This window comes from Myotis nattereri (assembly GCF_964212035.1).
Source record: "Myotis nattereri genome assembly, chromosome: 17".
Lineage (NCBI taxonomy): Eukaryota > Metazoa > Chordata > Mammalia > Chiroptera > Vespertilionidae > Myotis > Myotis nattereri.
In genome coordinates this window covers 25,371,020-25,384,579 of record NC_138092.1, presented here as the reverse complement: position 1 = coordinate 25,384,579, position 13,560 = coordinate 25,371,020, and the positions used below count along the sequence as shown (strand labels likewise).

Below are 13,560 nucleotides of genomic sequence, written 5' to 3'. Positions count from 1 at the left end.
AAGCCAGGGTGCCCCCAAATCAGCAAGGCTCAGCAAAACTGCAGCCAGAAACCACTAAGTTTCACCACGTCTATTCATAGCACAGAACAAGCAAGCAAAAGCAGAGCATAAAGGAAATCCTGACAACACAGCCAGCCCCTCTGAGCTGGTGGGCGGTTGTGGAAGAGTAGTGGTCTACACACCTGGCACCCCGGGGTCAGGTGTCTCTCTGTCCCTCTTCAGTTGCAGTCACCACCCAGAAATGACTTAACTGCTTCGGGTCCTGCGGGCTCCTCCTTCTAGGGCCATAACGTAATGCCCCATCTATTTTATGTCATTATTTACATCATCATCATTATCATCAACATCATTTACTACTCTATTATTACTCTATTAAGGAAGTTCAGAGAAAATAATCTAATGGAAATGCTTTGAAGAACTTAAGTTACCCCAAAAAAGGCATTGTTTTGATCACATTGACCACAAAGATTTACCAGGAAGGAAAATCATTTCACTCTCTTTTGCCAGTGTCTGCTTTAGAATCCTGGAATATTTTCAATAAAATTTTATAGAAAGTTCCATACCCGCATATTTACAAACTCTGACATACATTTTAAGATAAATTACATTTTGAAGTGAAAATTGATTTTATTCATATGATCTCCACTAAAGGAAAAAATTTATTAATAGCCTAGTAGCAATAAGTTTGGACTCTGAGCTCTTGGGTTCAAATCCCAGCTGATTTTTACTAGGGAGGTGACCTTGGGTATGAGACTTAACCTTTCCCTACCGCATTTTTCTCATCCATAAAATGGAGACAATGATAGCATAGAGGTTGTTATGGTGATTAAATAAAATGGATCTGTCAGGATATCCAATACAGAGTTAGCAATCAACAAATATTATCAGTTTTCATTTTCTTAAAAGGAACATACAGGGTGGGGCAAAATTTACAATTGTGAGTACATGAAACACAGAGTGTATTCTTGTATAATTATTTATTGTATTATTTTCCATATGAACACCTGTAAATCTATTCTCCCCCCCCCCTTGTATTTTGCAAGACCTTCTTTCACAAATGTTAGAGGATCCTAAAATAATATCAAAAAATACTTGAAAAGATGAGCTATGAACAAAAGCAGCAATGCATTTCTTAATGTTATTTTTTAAAGTACCCCAAAAGTTACAAAATAATAGTACATGCTGAGAATCATGGAAAAGTAGTCCAGGGAAACAAGAAAAATGCATACCATAGAACTACACTAAACAAAACTGATCAAATAGATAAAGTACGCCATCAATTCCAAAGAGCCTAACGTTTGTTCCATGCATGACCCAGCAACCAAAAGTAGGAGCCAAGCTTTGCGAGGTGGCAGCCAGTTCATGCAAGGTTAAGTACTTATTAAATTACTTTTCCTAGTGCTAATTTCACAAGCAGTTTAAAGAAATAAATCTACTTGGAAATTGAGACGGTGAACACTAATGACTGGAAAGCCAACTGCACACAGGGAAAGTACAGCAATATTGATCAATTCATCCAGGGATCGAAGAGTTTATTCATACTTTTCAGCAAATATTTACCATCTACATCTGGCGAGGCACATGTGAAACCATAAGACATACAAAGAAAAATAAAGCATTCCCTACCCTTATGTTTCATAATGTAACACAGTAAACACAGATGAAATTTTAATATAGCTCTTTGATGGGTAAAACACAGTTACAGCACCTAATTCAGTCATAAGGCGATATGGAAGGATTCGCAGAGAAAGTAATAGTGAACATGCAGCCAGGAGGAGTGAGAGTGAACTACGAAAGGAGGTAAGAATAGTCTCAAGAGTCTTCCAGGCAGCGGGAACAGCCTATACAAAAAGTACATCATATGCCACTTCTCTCCTCCCTGCTCTCCAAAGGCTTCCCACTATGCTTAAAATCCTCAGTGCACATCATGGCCTAAAGGATCCTATATGATCTGACCTCAACTCATCTCCTACTATTCTTCCCTTACTTCCTGCCCTCTGAACACTCTGGCCTCCTTACTGACATAAGATACACCATGCACATTCCTGCTTCCAAGCCTTTATTCTTGCTGTACCCTCTGTCTGGGATGCTCTTCTACCAGATATCTGCAAGGCTCACTTTATTCAAATGCAGTCTTTTCAGGGAAGTCTTCCGTGACCCTCCTATCTGCCATACCTCACCACTCTCAGTAAGTCTCTTTTTCTTTCTAGCACTGAAAACCATGTATTCCACTACACTCCTCTTCATGCGATATCCATTTAGTGTCTATCTCTTTAATTAAATGGGGCCAAGGGCTTCGTCTGTCTCTGGTTCAGGGCACATTTCCAGTGCCCATAACTGTACTTGCATGTGGTAAGAGCTCAATGAAACTTTTGTTGAATCATTACTGAATTAATAAATGGCCTGAGGCTAGTCCAGAGACACACAGTTCAGTGTGAATGGCACATAGGATATAAGGAGCTAGAGTAAGTCTGTTTTCTAGAAGCTATGACAACTCTCTTTTACTTTTCTTATTTTGGTCCTATACCCATCATACTCATCCCATTGGCAAGAATAGTTCTGTATCAGACATTTTCAGTTATTGCTAATCCCAATTCCCTCAGTATGGTTACCCAGATCCCGAGAGATCAACTGTAGCTAGAGAAGAGTGTCACAAAACCCCTGGCTTCCTTCCTTGGAAATGACATGTATGTTTTTGACAACCTGGAATCTTATAGCTTGAAGTGATCAAGATGGTAATCTAAATACCCAACACCTGCTAGGATTGTCCTAAAGGAACTAAGAAAGTAAAATAAAACAGCAACAAAACATATAGACACACTCAGGTAGACAATGGAGGTGTTGAGGGATCCCTTCCATTCAAATTCATGTGAGTCAGAGAGATGAGGGCTTTTCAATTCTTCAATATCGGAAGCAGATGACAGGCAAACTAGTACATATTGGGCATTAAGTGGCTGGACAATCCCAGCTTGAAACAAAGGTGAACAGAACTGGAACAGACGCAGGACATAGGAGGTTCATAGATGGCCATCACTGTCATGTTAATATCCAAAATGGTTTTCATTGATGGAGTCTAATGACATACCAGAGTTACTCAGCTAAATACTTAAGTATTTGACACAGCTTATTCTGTTAATTCCCACACAGAATTATACATCTAGGAGGTGAGTGCTATCATTACTTCCATGTCATAGAAGAGGACACTGAGGTTTATAAAGGTAAGGTGACAGGGCTAGAACTCAGTCCTTTCTGGCTCTTAACCATTATTTGACCACCCAGGCCCTCTCCCCCATGCACCAACCCACCCATCACAGAGTAAGCTCTTTTATGTGATAAAGAAATATGTTCAACTCCCTGAACCTTGAAAGGCAAACAGAGTAAAGGGCGGGGAAGGGGGGCTGCCATCGCTGCTGCACTCCTTTCTCTTATGGTTGCCTGGGAGGATGCGGGGAAACAAAAACAAGGAAGGTAGGGTGGACTAGGAACCATAGAAACAGCAGATCAGCTCAGAGATGACTGGGGAGATTCAAGATCCACCAACCAAATACTCCTGGGCTACAGTATATTCATTTCTCAAAATGCTCTGAGATTCTTCCTCTGCCTGAAGTTCTCTCACTACTCATTTCTCAACCTGAACTTAGACTTCCAGTGCACTTGACACTGCATCTCTAGCCATTTACAAGACTAAACCTCCAAGTTACACAACAGTGTTTTAGAGAGAGAATGGGCAGCTGCATCTTTTGATTGCAAACATCAAGCTCCAACCTTCTGTTTTTACTTCTGGGGTTTTGTTAAATTGACCTAAATATAGAAAACACTATTTAAACAAATTCTTTATTAAGAATCTTATGAAAGTGATGTAATTTCTGGCAAAGAGCAAAGCAAGTGAGTGAGAAAGTTTTCTCATTATTAAAGGAACAGTTATGTAACCATCCCACATGGAAGAGCCAGGCTGAAGTCAAAATGATAAAAGACTAAAATAGCCTTGCTTCTCTCCAAAAGTTAAGGTTACAGTGGGGGATTTCATGTGCAACATACTTCTCATATAGCCTCTGTCCTCTCATGAAGGCCTTCACTTCGTTGTCCAATGGGAAGGTGCCATCATCCTTTCTAAAGCGGTAGAAGAGTTTGACATCCTTGAATTCCTTGTGTTCATCACACACTGAAACACAATATACAGAGAGGGGCAAATAAGAAAAACAGATAATTCTTATTTATTTACTCAAATGAATTATAATGCTAATTAAGATTTGTTCTACTACCTAATTTCTCAAGCATGCTACTTAATACATGTAGAGTATTTAGTGTAGTACCTGGAACAGAGTGAGTGCTCAGTATTATTAGCTATTATATCATCATCATCATCATTACCTATTAAAAAGGTCACACAAAAACAAACAAACAAAAACAACAACAAAAAAAGGTCACAAAATTCAATTCATAATTCATTCCACAAACTCTGCTTGAGCATGATATCGGGGAAGGCATCAACCATAAAGAATGAAATTTAGCGAAAGAGAAATATCAACATGTAATTAAAATAGGATGTGATAAGATTATGAAGGAGGTGAGGAGATATGGGGGCCCAAAGGAGGAGTACCCAGTATCCCAGGAACCTAGCTTTGGGGACTGGATGCTTCTCTGAAGAGTTTGCATGTAAGTGGAGATGTGAACAATGAGTAGCAATTAAGCAAAAATGAAGAGAAAGGGAATTCTAGCCCGAGAGAATACCAGCATGTGCAAGACCTTGGCCAGGGTTAGCGATTTTAAGGAGACATGTTCATGAATATTCATTTCACCATTGAGCGTAACAGCAAAAAGTTAGAAATAACCTCAGTGTCCATGGATAAATGCATGATGGCACAATTATACATATAGCAGTGAAAATAGGAAAACAGGAGATACGCTATCAGTATAGATGAGCCTCCCCAAAAGCACATTGATCAAGCTGCAAACGAATAAATACCCATCTCTATAATGATTTAAAAACAATATGATATGTTGCAAAAAGATGCACATACAGGAAGAAAAAGTATAAAGAAGTTCATGGAAATAAACCCAAATGCCTCTTAGAGAGAGGAAGGAAGAGAAGCTGGGGAAAGGTTCACAGGAGGCAATTAAAGTCAAATGTTTTATTTTGTAAATGGGTAGGTTCATATCTGGAATAAAGATGTAGTCCTTCATTTCTCCTTTAGGGTCGCCTCACTCACCATGATGAATGATGCCGCGGTCTGCTAATTTCTGCATGAGTTTAATTGCTGTCGCTCGGTCAGAAGCCTCTTTGTGCTCAATCAGCCAGTCAATCAGTTCTTTGGCGACAAAGCAGTTTGGGTAGGTTTTGAGATGATGTCGCCTATCTTTAATAACCTTTTCCTCATGCAACCTGAGCCTGGAAAGAAAATTTGGCAATCATTTTAGAAATTTTGATGACAACACAAATTATTAAACCCATCCCAGAGAGCAGTGACAGGATGGAAGCTCTGAAGGTACCAGAGTGGCATCCAACTATTTCAGTGTCAGTGAGTGACTGCCACACTGTCAAGTCCTGAGGCCCTAGCGAGTGATTCCATCCCCAGATCTACAGGTGATACAGGTAAATGGGAGGGAAATACAACCAGACAACCTAGAGCTCTCCTGCCACTCAGGAGGCTGAAAAAAGCTCTCCCATCCCTCCCCTGCCACACTCCCTTCTATTTATGTCTTCACCAGGGGGCTTACAGCTTCAACCAGCCAACCAACAAAAACTCTACAAACTTGCTGAAACTGGGTATTTCCACTTCATTGCAGATTGCTCAGGGTCCACCATATTTGCATTCCCAGTCATTCATAGAATATGAATTTATGACAATGTCTATTACCTGCCCATTAGGCACTTCAGGGCATTAGAGATATACATCAGAAAATACACAGATTCTTGCCTTTATGGGCCTTGTTTTCTATACAAGCAACAGTTAATCCTTTCATGAGGTTTATTAGGTTCCAGGTGTTGATTTGAGCACTTTACATAGATTGACTCAATGTTCACAACAACAATCTAATCAGAAGTTATTTTTGCTATCCTTTTTCCTCCCTCCCTCCCTCCCTCCCTCCCTTTCTTCCTTCCTTCCTTCCTTCCTTCCTTCCTTCCTTCCTTCCTTCCTGCCTTCCTTCCTTCCTTCCAGCAGAGAGAACTGAGACTTGCCTACGACCACTTGCCTAACTAAGATTTGGACCCTGATGGCCTCATTTCAGAGTCCAGCTTTTCAAAGGGCACATCATGCTGCCTCTAGCTGGGGAGGAGTAATCAAAAATCCAGCAGATGGATTAAAGCTGTTGAATAAATTCAATTTGTATAGGCTGATGGATGAGTGTGGCAGTAAGCGGTTGACACAGAGCATTCCCTTATTCCCTTCAGAACTCAGTAACTGTTTTCCAAAAGTTTTAAACCAGTCTGGAAAAAACAGTTTCTCCCATTTATCTTCCCTTCTTTGATCAGCCTTGCATTTTTTAATTCTCAAGGGAAGGGTCTGAGTTGGGTGAACCATGAGATCACTTTCCTCTTTCTTCACCCACATGGCTCCTATGCTCCTTCCGTCAATCCTCAACATTGCTGAGAAAGAGGAATGCCACATGAGAAAATCACAGCAACTGTGTGACCTGGGCAAGTAGCGTAATGTCTCTTCCTTTCTCTGTAAAATGGAGGCAGTTATGGCGTGCACTAGTTGAGATTTGGGGATATAATGTCTGAGAAGCACCAGCAACCCAGCATAGTGCCTGACACACTGCATGTCTCACCCTCCTTTCTCCCACTCCCTAAGGAAGGAACTGAATCATACTCTCACTGGTTTTTGTGTGTGTGTGTGTGTGTGTTTTTTAACAAAGTGCACTAAGTGGTATTTAATGGGTTTTGATATCCCAAGGGTCATGATTAGGAGTTGGGAGTATACTGGGCTGGAGCTCTGAGGCTAAGCTGCTCTTCCTTGCTAGACACTATTATAGGCCAAGTAGTGGTCCCCTAAAATTCATATGTTGAGGCCCTAAAACCTGGTACCCCAGAATGTGGCTGTATTTGGAGATAGAGTCTTTTAAAAGGCAATTAAATTACAATGAGGTCAATAGGGGGCGGGCCCTAATCCAATATGATTGGTGTCCTTATCAGAGGAGGAGATGAGGACACAGACATGCACAGATGGAAGACCACATGAAGACACAGAGAAGGAGGCCATCTATAAGTCAAAGAGAGGCCTTAGGAAAACCAACCTGCCAATGCCTTTTTTAAAAAAAATATTAATTTTAGAGAGAGAGGAAGAGAGAAACATCGACTTGTTGTTTCACTTATTTCTGCATTCGTTGTTTGCATCTTGTATGTGCCCTGACCGGGGATTGAACAAAGAACCTTGGTGTATCCGGACAATGGCTCTAACCAATTGAGTTGCTGGGTCAGGGCCATGCCAATACCTTGATCTCAGATTTCTAGCTTCCAGAACTGGGAGAGAGTAAACTTTAGCTATGTAAGCCACTCTATCTATGATACTTTGTTATGGCAGCCTGACCTAAGACAACCAATTGTGGAAGACAGGAGGTTCCTGAGTAGCCTGGGGATGAAGGGCTCAGCTGGGGCATCAGCAGGGGGAAAGGGAGACATCTGTTAACTGCATAGAAACTGCCATTGACCTGATGTCTGCATCCCCCCAACATTCCTGGGTTAAAATACTGAACCCCAAATGTCTAACCACTATGCTGTGCACCTGAAGCTAATATAATATTGAAAGTCAATAGTAATTTAAAATTTGAAAATAAAAATTTTAAATTAATTTTAGAAAGAAATACTAAACCCCCAAATGTGAGTTATGAGAACAGTCAGGAGCATAAGACTGGGGCTATGAAGACCCGGCTCTGGTCCTGACTCTGCCTGTAATTCCAGGCGATCAAACTTCTGAGCATGAGAGTCCCATTGGTAAAAGGGCATCTGCCCGATCACACTGTCACAATGCTCACTAACCGGGATCGAGTTAGCATTTGAGCCCTGAGCATGTGCCAGCCACAGTTTTAATGGCTTTATTGGTATTAATCCTCATGTCAACTCCCAAGGCGGGTCATGTAAAAACCACAAATGATACCCATGTAAAGGTGTAATTATTAGTAAAGTATAAATGAGCCCTAATTTAAAAACAAAACAAAAACATGTTCACAGAGGCACTAACGTCCTCACACGAATCCTTCTAATGAATTCAGTGACAATGACACTTAACAGGCTCAAAGTGGCAGAATGCGAAACATTAATTCTTAGACATGATGTCTGCCAGGAATTCAAGAATAAAGAAGACCAATTTACTTAGAAGTTGAAATGTGGAATACGCTACCATATAATTTGGTAGAGGGAGAAATAGGTTATGAGCCAAAAGAGGAGTTTTAGCTTCTGTAAACTTTCCAGCTTTAATATATATATTAGATAATGTTTATCTTTAAATATTCCAGAATAGAACCTTTCAGTTACTACTCCTTGACGAACCCCAAGCTTGGTTCTAATTATTGAGCATATTTGATTCCCGCCCTGCTCAGTGGGAAAGCACTAGACAACACCCCTCAGCCCACCAGGGCCTGATACATTTTCATGTTTAGAAAACTGAGCAGAAATATGATGGAGGGAAAAGAATTCTGGATAAGCAATATTTTCAAGTTTCATTGAAAAACAACAATTTTGCATAGCTCAACCTCTCATGGAATCGCATTCTCTAGAAAGACTGCAAAATGCTGAGCTCGGGGCTAAAAGCCACACTTTTAAACCCAGCATTTTGCCTGGACATGTCAGTCACATTGTCTGCCATGTCCAACATCCCATTTGTGTTAAACTACCTTCCACACCTTACCCACCCACACAGGGTTCAAACCCCCTGCCTGCTGTCTCTGCGTGGGGCATCCCTGCCCATGCCCACGGGCAGGTCACAGGGAGACCAGGAGCATAAGGCTCTGCCCGAGTGAAGTGACAATGATCAGCTAAGCCAAGCAGAATGGCTCCCGCTGGGAATTAAACTAGAGTGAAGTTTTCAAGCTTTAGTTGTGCCATAGGACACTTTGTTGAAGCAGAAGTTGCCCAGATGTCAATGTGTAAAGCAGAGCAACGTGGGGTGCTCTGGCTAAAGGGGTTCAGCTGCCACGTCCGGAGTTTTCCTGATTTCCCCATTCAGTTCTCCCACATACACCCTCCACATCTTCATACTGTCCCCATGGAATCCTAGAACAAAGGTCAAAAGTCTGCAGCACTGAAGGACACTGAGGAGTGAGGGGGAGTGGGCGAGACAGCACAGCGAGGCTGAGGACAGAGAAAGGAGCCCGTGAAGCTGGAAATGAGAGATGGCAAGAAGCAACCTGAAGCGCCTTGGCCCTGTAGAGTTTTCCAGTCTTCTTCCAGCTGTGCACACACGGCAATAACCAGAACAGGACCAACCCCTTCCATGGCTGTGTAAGCCTCGATTCCCTGGATCCAAAGAACCTCCCCTACCCAGGTTCTAAGGAGCGTGTCCTGGAATCATTCCTTCCAAAGACCTTCCACCCTGACCCCAGGCCTCCTCCCTCCCAAGCTTCCTGGTCTCTCTCTCTCTCTCTCTCTCTCTCTCTCTCTCTCTCTCTCCCAGCACAAGCACACCTGCCCTGCAGTCTGGACACACTGGGCTCTTCTCCATCCCCTGAACATGTCATCGCCCACCATGCCTCTGACCCAGACAGACAGCCTCTGCTTAGAATGCACCCTTCTCTGGGCTTCATTAATTCAAAAAATTCTGCTTGTTCTTCAGTCTGAAAGACACCTCCTCAGTGGACATCTCCCAGCCTTCCAAAGCCAGGAAACAACCTCTCCTCTGTTTTTTCATAATATTTTAATGACACTAATAAAGCATTCATCCCACGGTATTGCAATTAAATGAGGTCAGGGATACGAAGAGAGGGTTGTTTATTTAGTTTTAGAATTTTAGTGCCTGGTGCATAGTAGAAAACAGATCTTCAATGATATGAAAAACATTGATGCCTACTATGTACTCAGGATCAATCCACATCAGCCAAGTCAATCCACACTGCGCCACTGGGGAGAATAACGAATCATCTCTCTTTCAGCTGCCTTTTCAATCCCACTGGCTAAGGAATTTCAGTACAAAAAACACCTTCCCATCATTCATCTCAGACAACTGGTGCGCAGGCTTAAGATTCAAGGTGATTTTGTAATGTTCTATTCCTGTCCAGCTAACCAGCTGCCGAAATTGCATCAGACAATTTCCTCTTCCCGCCCGAGCAGAACAAACACTACTCGGTGCAGGGTGTTAATAATCCCTGCAAAATTACCGTCCATCTGATAAGGGAAGGAGAAATTATTGTGTGGTTTTTTTTGTGCGTTGTTTTTTAAAAAAATAGCTTGCAGAGAACTGCAGCAGGTTGTGGAACCCAGGGAACAAAGGGGAGGCAGAAACTACAGATTCTCATTTAAAAACAGCGTCATAAATCTCAGCCAAAGTAAACGGTTTATTAAGAAACACAGCAAGTCAAACAGTGGGGCTGACAGTGTGAGCCTTGTGATTTGGGCCAGAGCCCTGACATAAATGTTCTTTAAACCAAAGCTATTGTCCTTTCCAGATGTTCTGCAGCAACAGCCAATATCTGTCCCTGAGGATTCGAGGACTTAGAGAAAATCACTGTTCATCACCCACCCTACAATGATGAGAGGAAAGACAGGAATAAGTGAAATCTAACCTGCTGCATTTCTTTTCAACATGTGCATTTATTTCATAATGCAAATTTCAAATGATCAAAATAATACATGTTCATAGTAGAGAAAAAAATTCAAATATGTGTAATACCAAGTTGTATAAGTGGTGATGAACTCATCATTGTTGACGCTAGGAGACAGATGCACAGGAGTTTGCTAGACTATTGTATTTACCTTGGGATGTGTTTGACATTTTCATTGACCCCAAAGGGACCCAATATTAATAGTTGTGTATGTATCCTTGCATGATTACATACACATATATATATGTGTGTGTTATGTGAGATAAGATCCTAATACACATTTCATATAGTGTTGCTTCAAGAAGATGTCTGAACTCTCCCAGCCTCATCAGAACAACAGAACAAATACAGACAGCAACAGGCAGGAAAGAGAATGGAACTGGTTAATGTTAAAAGAGCATATGTGATCCTCGAGAGCCAGAAGGAATAGGTCTTGGAAACACACAAAGACACACACACATAATATGCAAGGCTCCTTTTCAGGGGGGCTGTAAACAATGGCTCTGTGAATCGGAAAGTCAGAGCTGTAAGTTCTGTCTAGGGCCCTTCCAGGCCTCCTCTCAAGTCCAAAGCAAAGTCCCATGTATGCTGTGTGTCTTGTTGCCACAACGAAAGGAGATGGTAAATACACCCAGGCAAGAAGCATGTTTAATTCCTGGTCCCATCTATCATTCACTATTTAAAACCATGATGAAGCAGTATTAGCAGAGATAGTAACAGGAGTACCTTACATCTAGATGAAACCATAGACTGTCAGAGTTGAGATGGATGAAAAGTACCCCTGTGACCCAGGAAAACAGTGGCTAACTCATTTGATGGATAAGGAAGGGAGCTCAGCAAAATTAAAGTGATGTGATCAAGCCACATTTTCAAAGAAAGAGAGTCGGGATTTGAACCCAGATCTTCTGATTTTTATGTGGAGAGAGGTTTCCATCACATCACATTTTAAATGACAGGAGCATCTGTTTTCTGCCTATTTTCTGCTCAGACAGGCTAAGAAGGAAACACTATTTCAGTTATGCTAGGGTGCCATGGTAAAGTAAAAATGTATGCAATCTACACACCACACAGATCCTGCTGCCAATGCAAATACCAACAGGGTGCGCAGAAGTGTCTACCAAAGCAGTCATCATATTGTCTTCATGTTGGCACTAATTGAGGATGACACTCCTGGGAGACAGAGGATGGGCCTAATGAGTGACACCATCCCAGGGAGGCAGCATCAGTCCACACGAGACAAATAACAAATACTTTTTAATGGGATGCGAATAGAAGAGTCCGGGAACCCCTCACTAATCTCTCATGCCTCATAACTATGTGTGGTGCCAGAACTTACCAGGGTGATCACTTTGTAAGGTATAGAAATGTCTAATCACTATGTGGAACGCCTGAAACTAATAGTGTATGTCAGCTGTAATTTTAAAATTTTAAATAAATAAATAACTCTTTCATCTCATCCCGGAGATAAGGGTAAGGATAGGGCCGAGACAGGAAGGTCCCTAAGGCAGCCTTCCTTATCTCATTAGACCTGAGATTTTCACTGCATTCTTTCACGTGGGCCTTTCCCCTCAGAGGTCTCCTGCTCTAAAGGAACACAGAGCAATGTATCGACATCTCCAGCTCTGATCTCGTCCTCTGAGACTCAGAAGAACGGTGCTCTCCCTGCTTGCACAGCACCTTTCCAAGAAACTCCAGAATCTTTTTTTTTTTTTTCAAACAAGTCATTATTTGTTTACACGCCACACCCAGGAGTAGCAGGCCTCTAATTGCCGTTTTACAGGTGCAGGAACAAGCCCGGCATGGTTCGTGGAACTCACCGAGGACACAGTGACTCAGCACAGGTACATAAAGGTTCTTGCTGTCCCGGTAAAGGCCTGGGCAGGGCTCTTACAGCTTGGCTGCTGTTTCCAGCCTCGGCCCCCACACCACATCCTGCCCCTCTGTAATCCAGGATGCTGTGTCCTGACTCCTTCCTCCCAACACACAGGCGTTTGCTCTTCACTGAGAACGGTGGTTCTCAAACTGGGACATATATTCTGTCCCTCCCTTTATGTCCCTGTTCAGGTGGCCACAAGTGGGGGATAAGAGAGTATAGCTCTCAGGGAGGAATAGGAACTCAGAGGCATTAGTTAGCACATTAACTTCCTGCCTTCCTCATTCACTATTCATCAGTCAGTCCTAGAAGAGCTGTGGAGCCTGAGTTCACATTCAAGTTCCATCCATTATTCGCTGTGTAACTTTGGACAAAGCATTCAACTTCTCAGTGCCTCGATCTTGTCATCTACAAAATGGGAATGATAACATATGTCTTATAGTGGGAGCATTGAATGGAAAACTATGTAAAGTGCCTAGCAGATGATAAGCTCTCAATGTCAACTCTTACTGCTGTCATTGTTATGTAACATATTTCCTTGTGAGGTTTTGATAGACGCACCATCAAGAAGCCACAAAACAGCCATTTCAGTTACTTTGTAGAACAATGCAGTCCTCAGTTGTTGAGTTGTTTTCCAGCACGGATACAGGATTTTGCACTAAATTTGCTTAATGTTTCTGGAAGTGAATCAGGAACAACAGGGTGGGCTGGCAACTTCCGGACAGACTCGGCTGCTCCCTTTTGTTAAAGGATAAGCACCAGGGCCCTGAGGGGGAGTGGCAGGTACAAGCAGAGAGAATGGAAGGTGAGAGAACGCTCAAGTCTCTGCCTGGAAACACTCCTGAGTCCTTGCTTCCTGCGGGAGCTGCTAGAGCCAAACAGATGACTACGATCACTGAACATTTTAACTGGAATATCTAGTTTTAACT

The 13,560-nt window shown here is 42.2% G+C and overlaps 1 protein-coding gene across 2 annotated transcripts in view; it reads right to left on the bottom strand.

The window, feature by feature from the left end:
• The window catches only part of DEPTOR (DEP domain containing MTOR interacting protein), a 125,296-nt gene that overhangs the window by 81,494 nt on the left and 30,242 nt on the right, over nt 1-13,560 (bottom strand). For both annotated transcript variants that reach the window (XR_013997093.1, XM_081111509.1), the window contains exons 2-3: nt 5,211-5,389; nt 4,039-4,162 (exon numbers count right to left, since the gene is read on the bottom strand). Coding sequence is in view for 1 of the 2 variants with exons in the window: in XM_081111509.1 (XP_080967635.1) it covers nt 4,039-4,162; nt 5,211-5,389 (303 nt within the window). In the remaining variant the exon portion in view is untranslated. The remainder of the gene's footprint in view (nt 1-4,038; nt 4,163-5,210; nt 5,390-13,560) is intronic.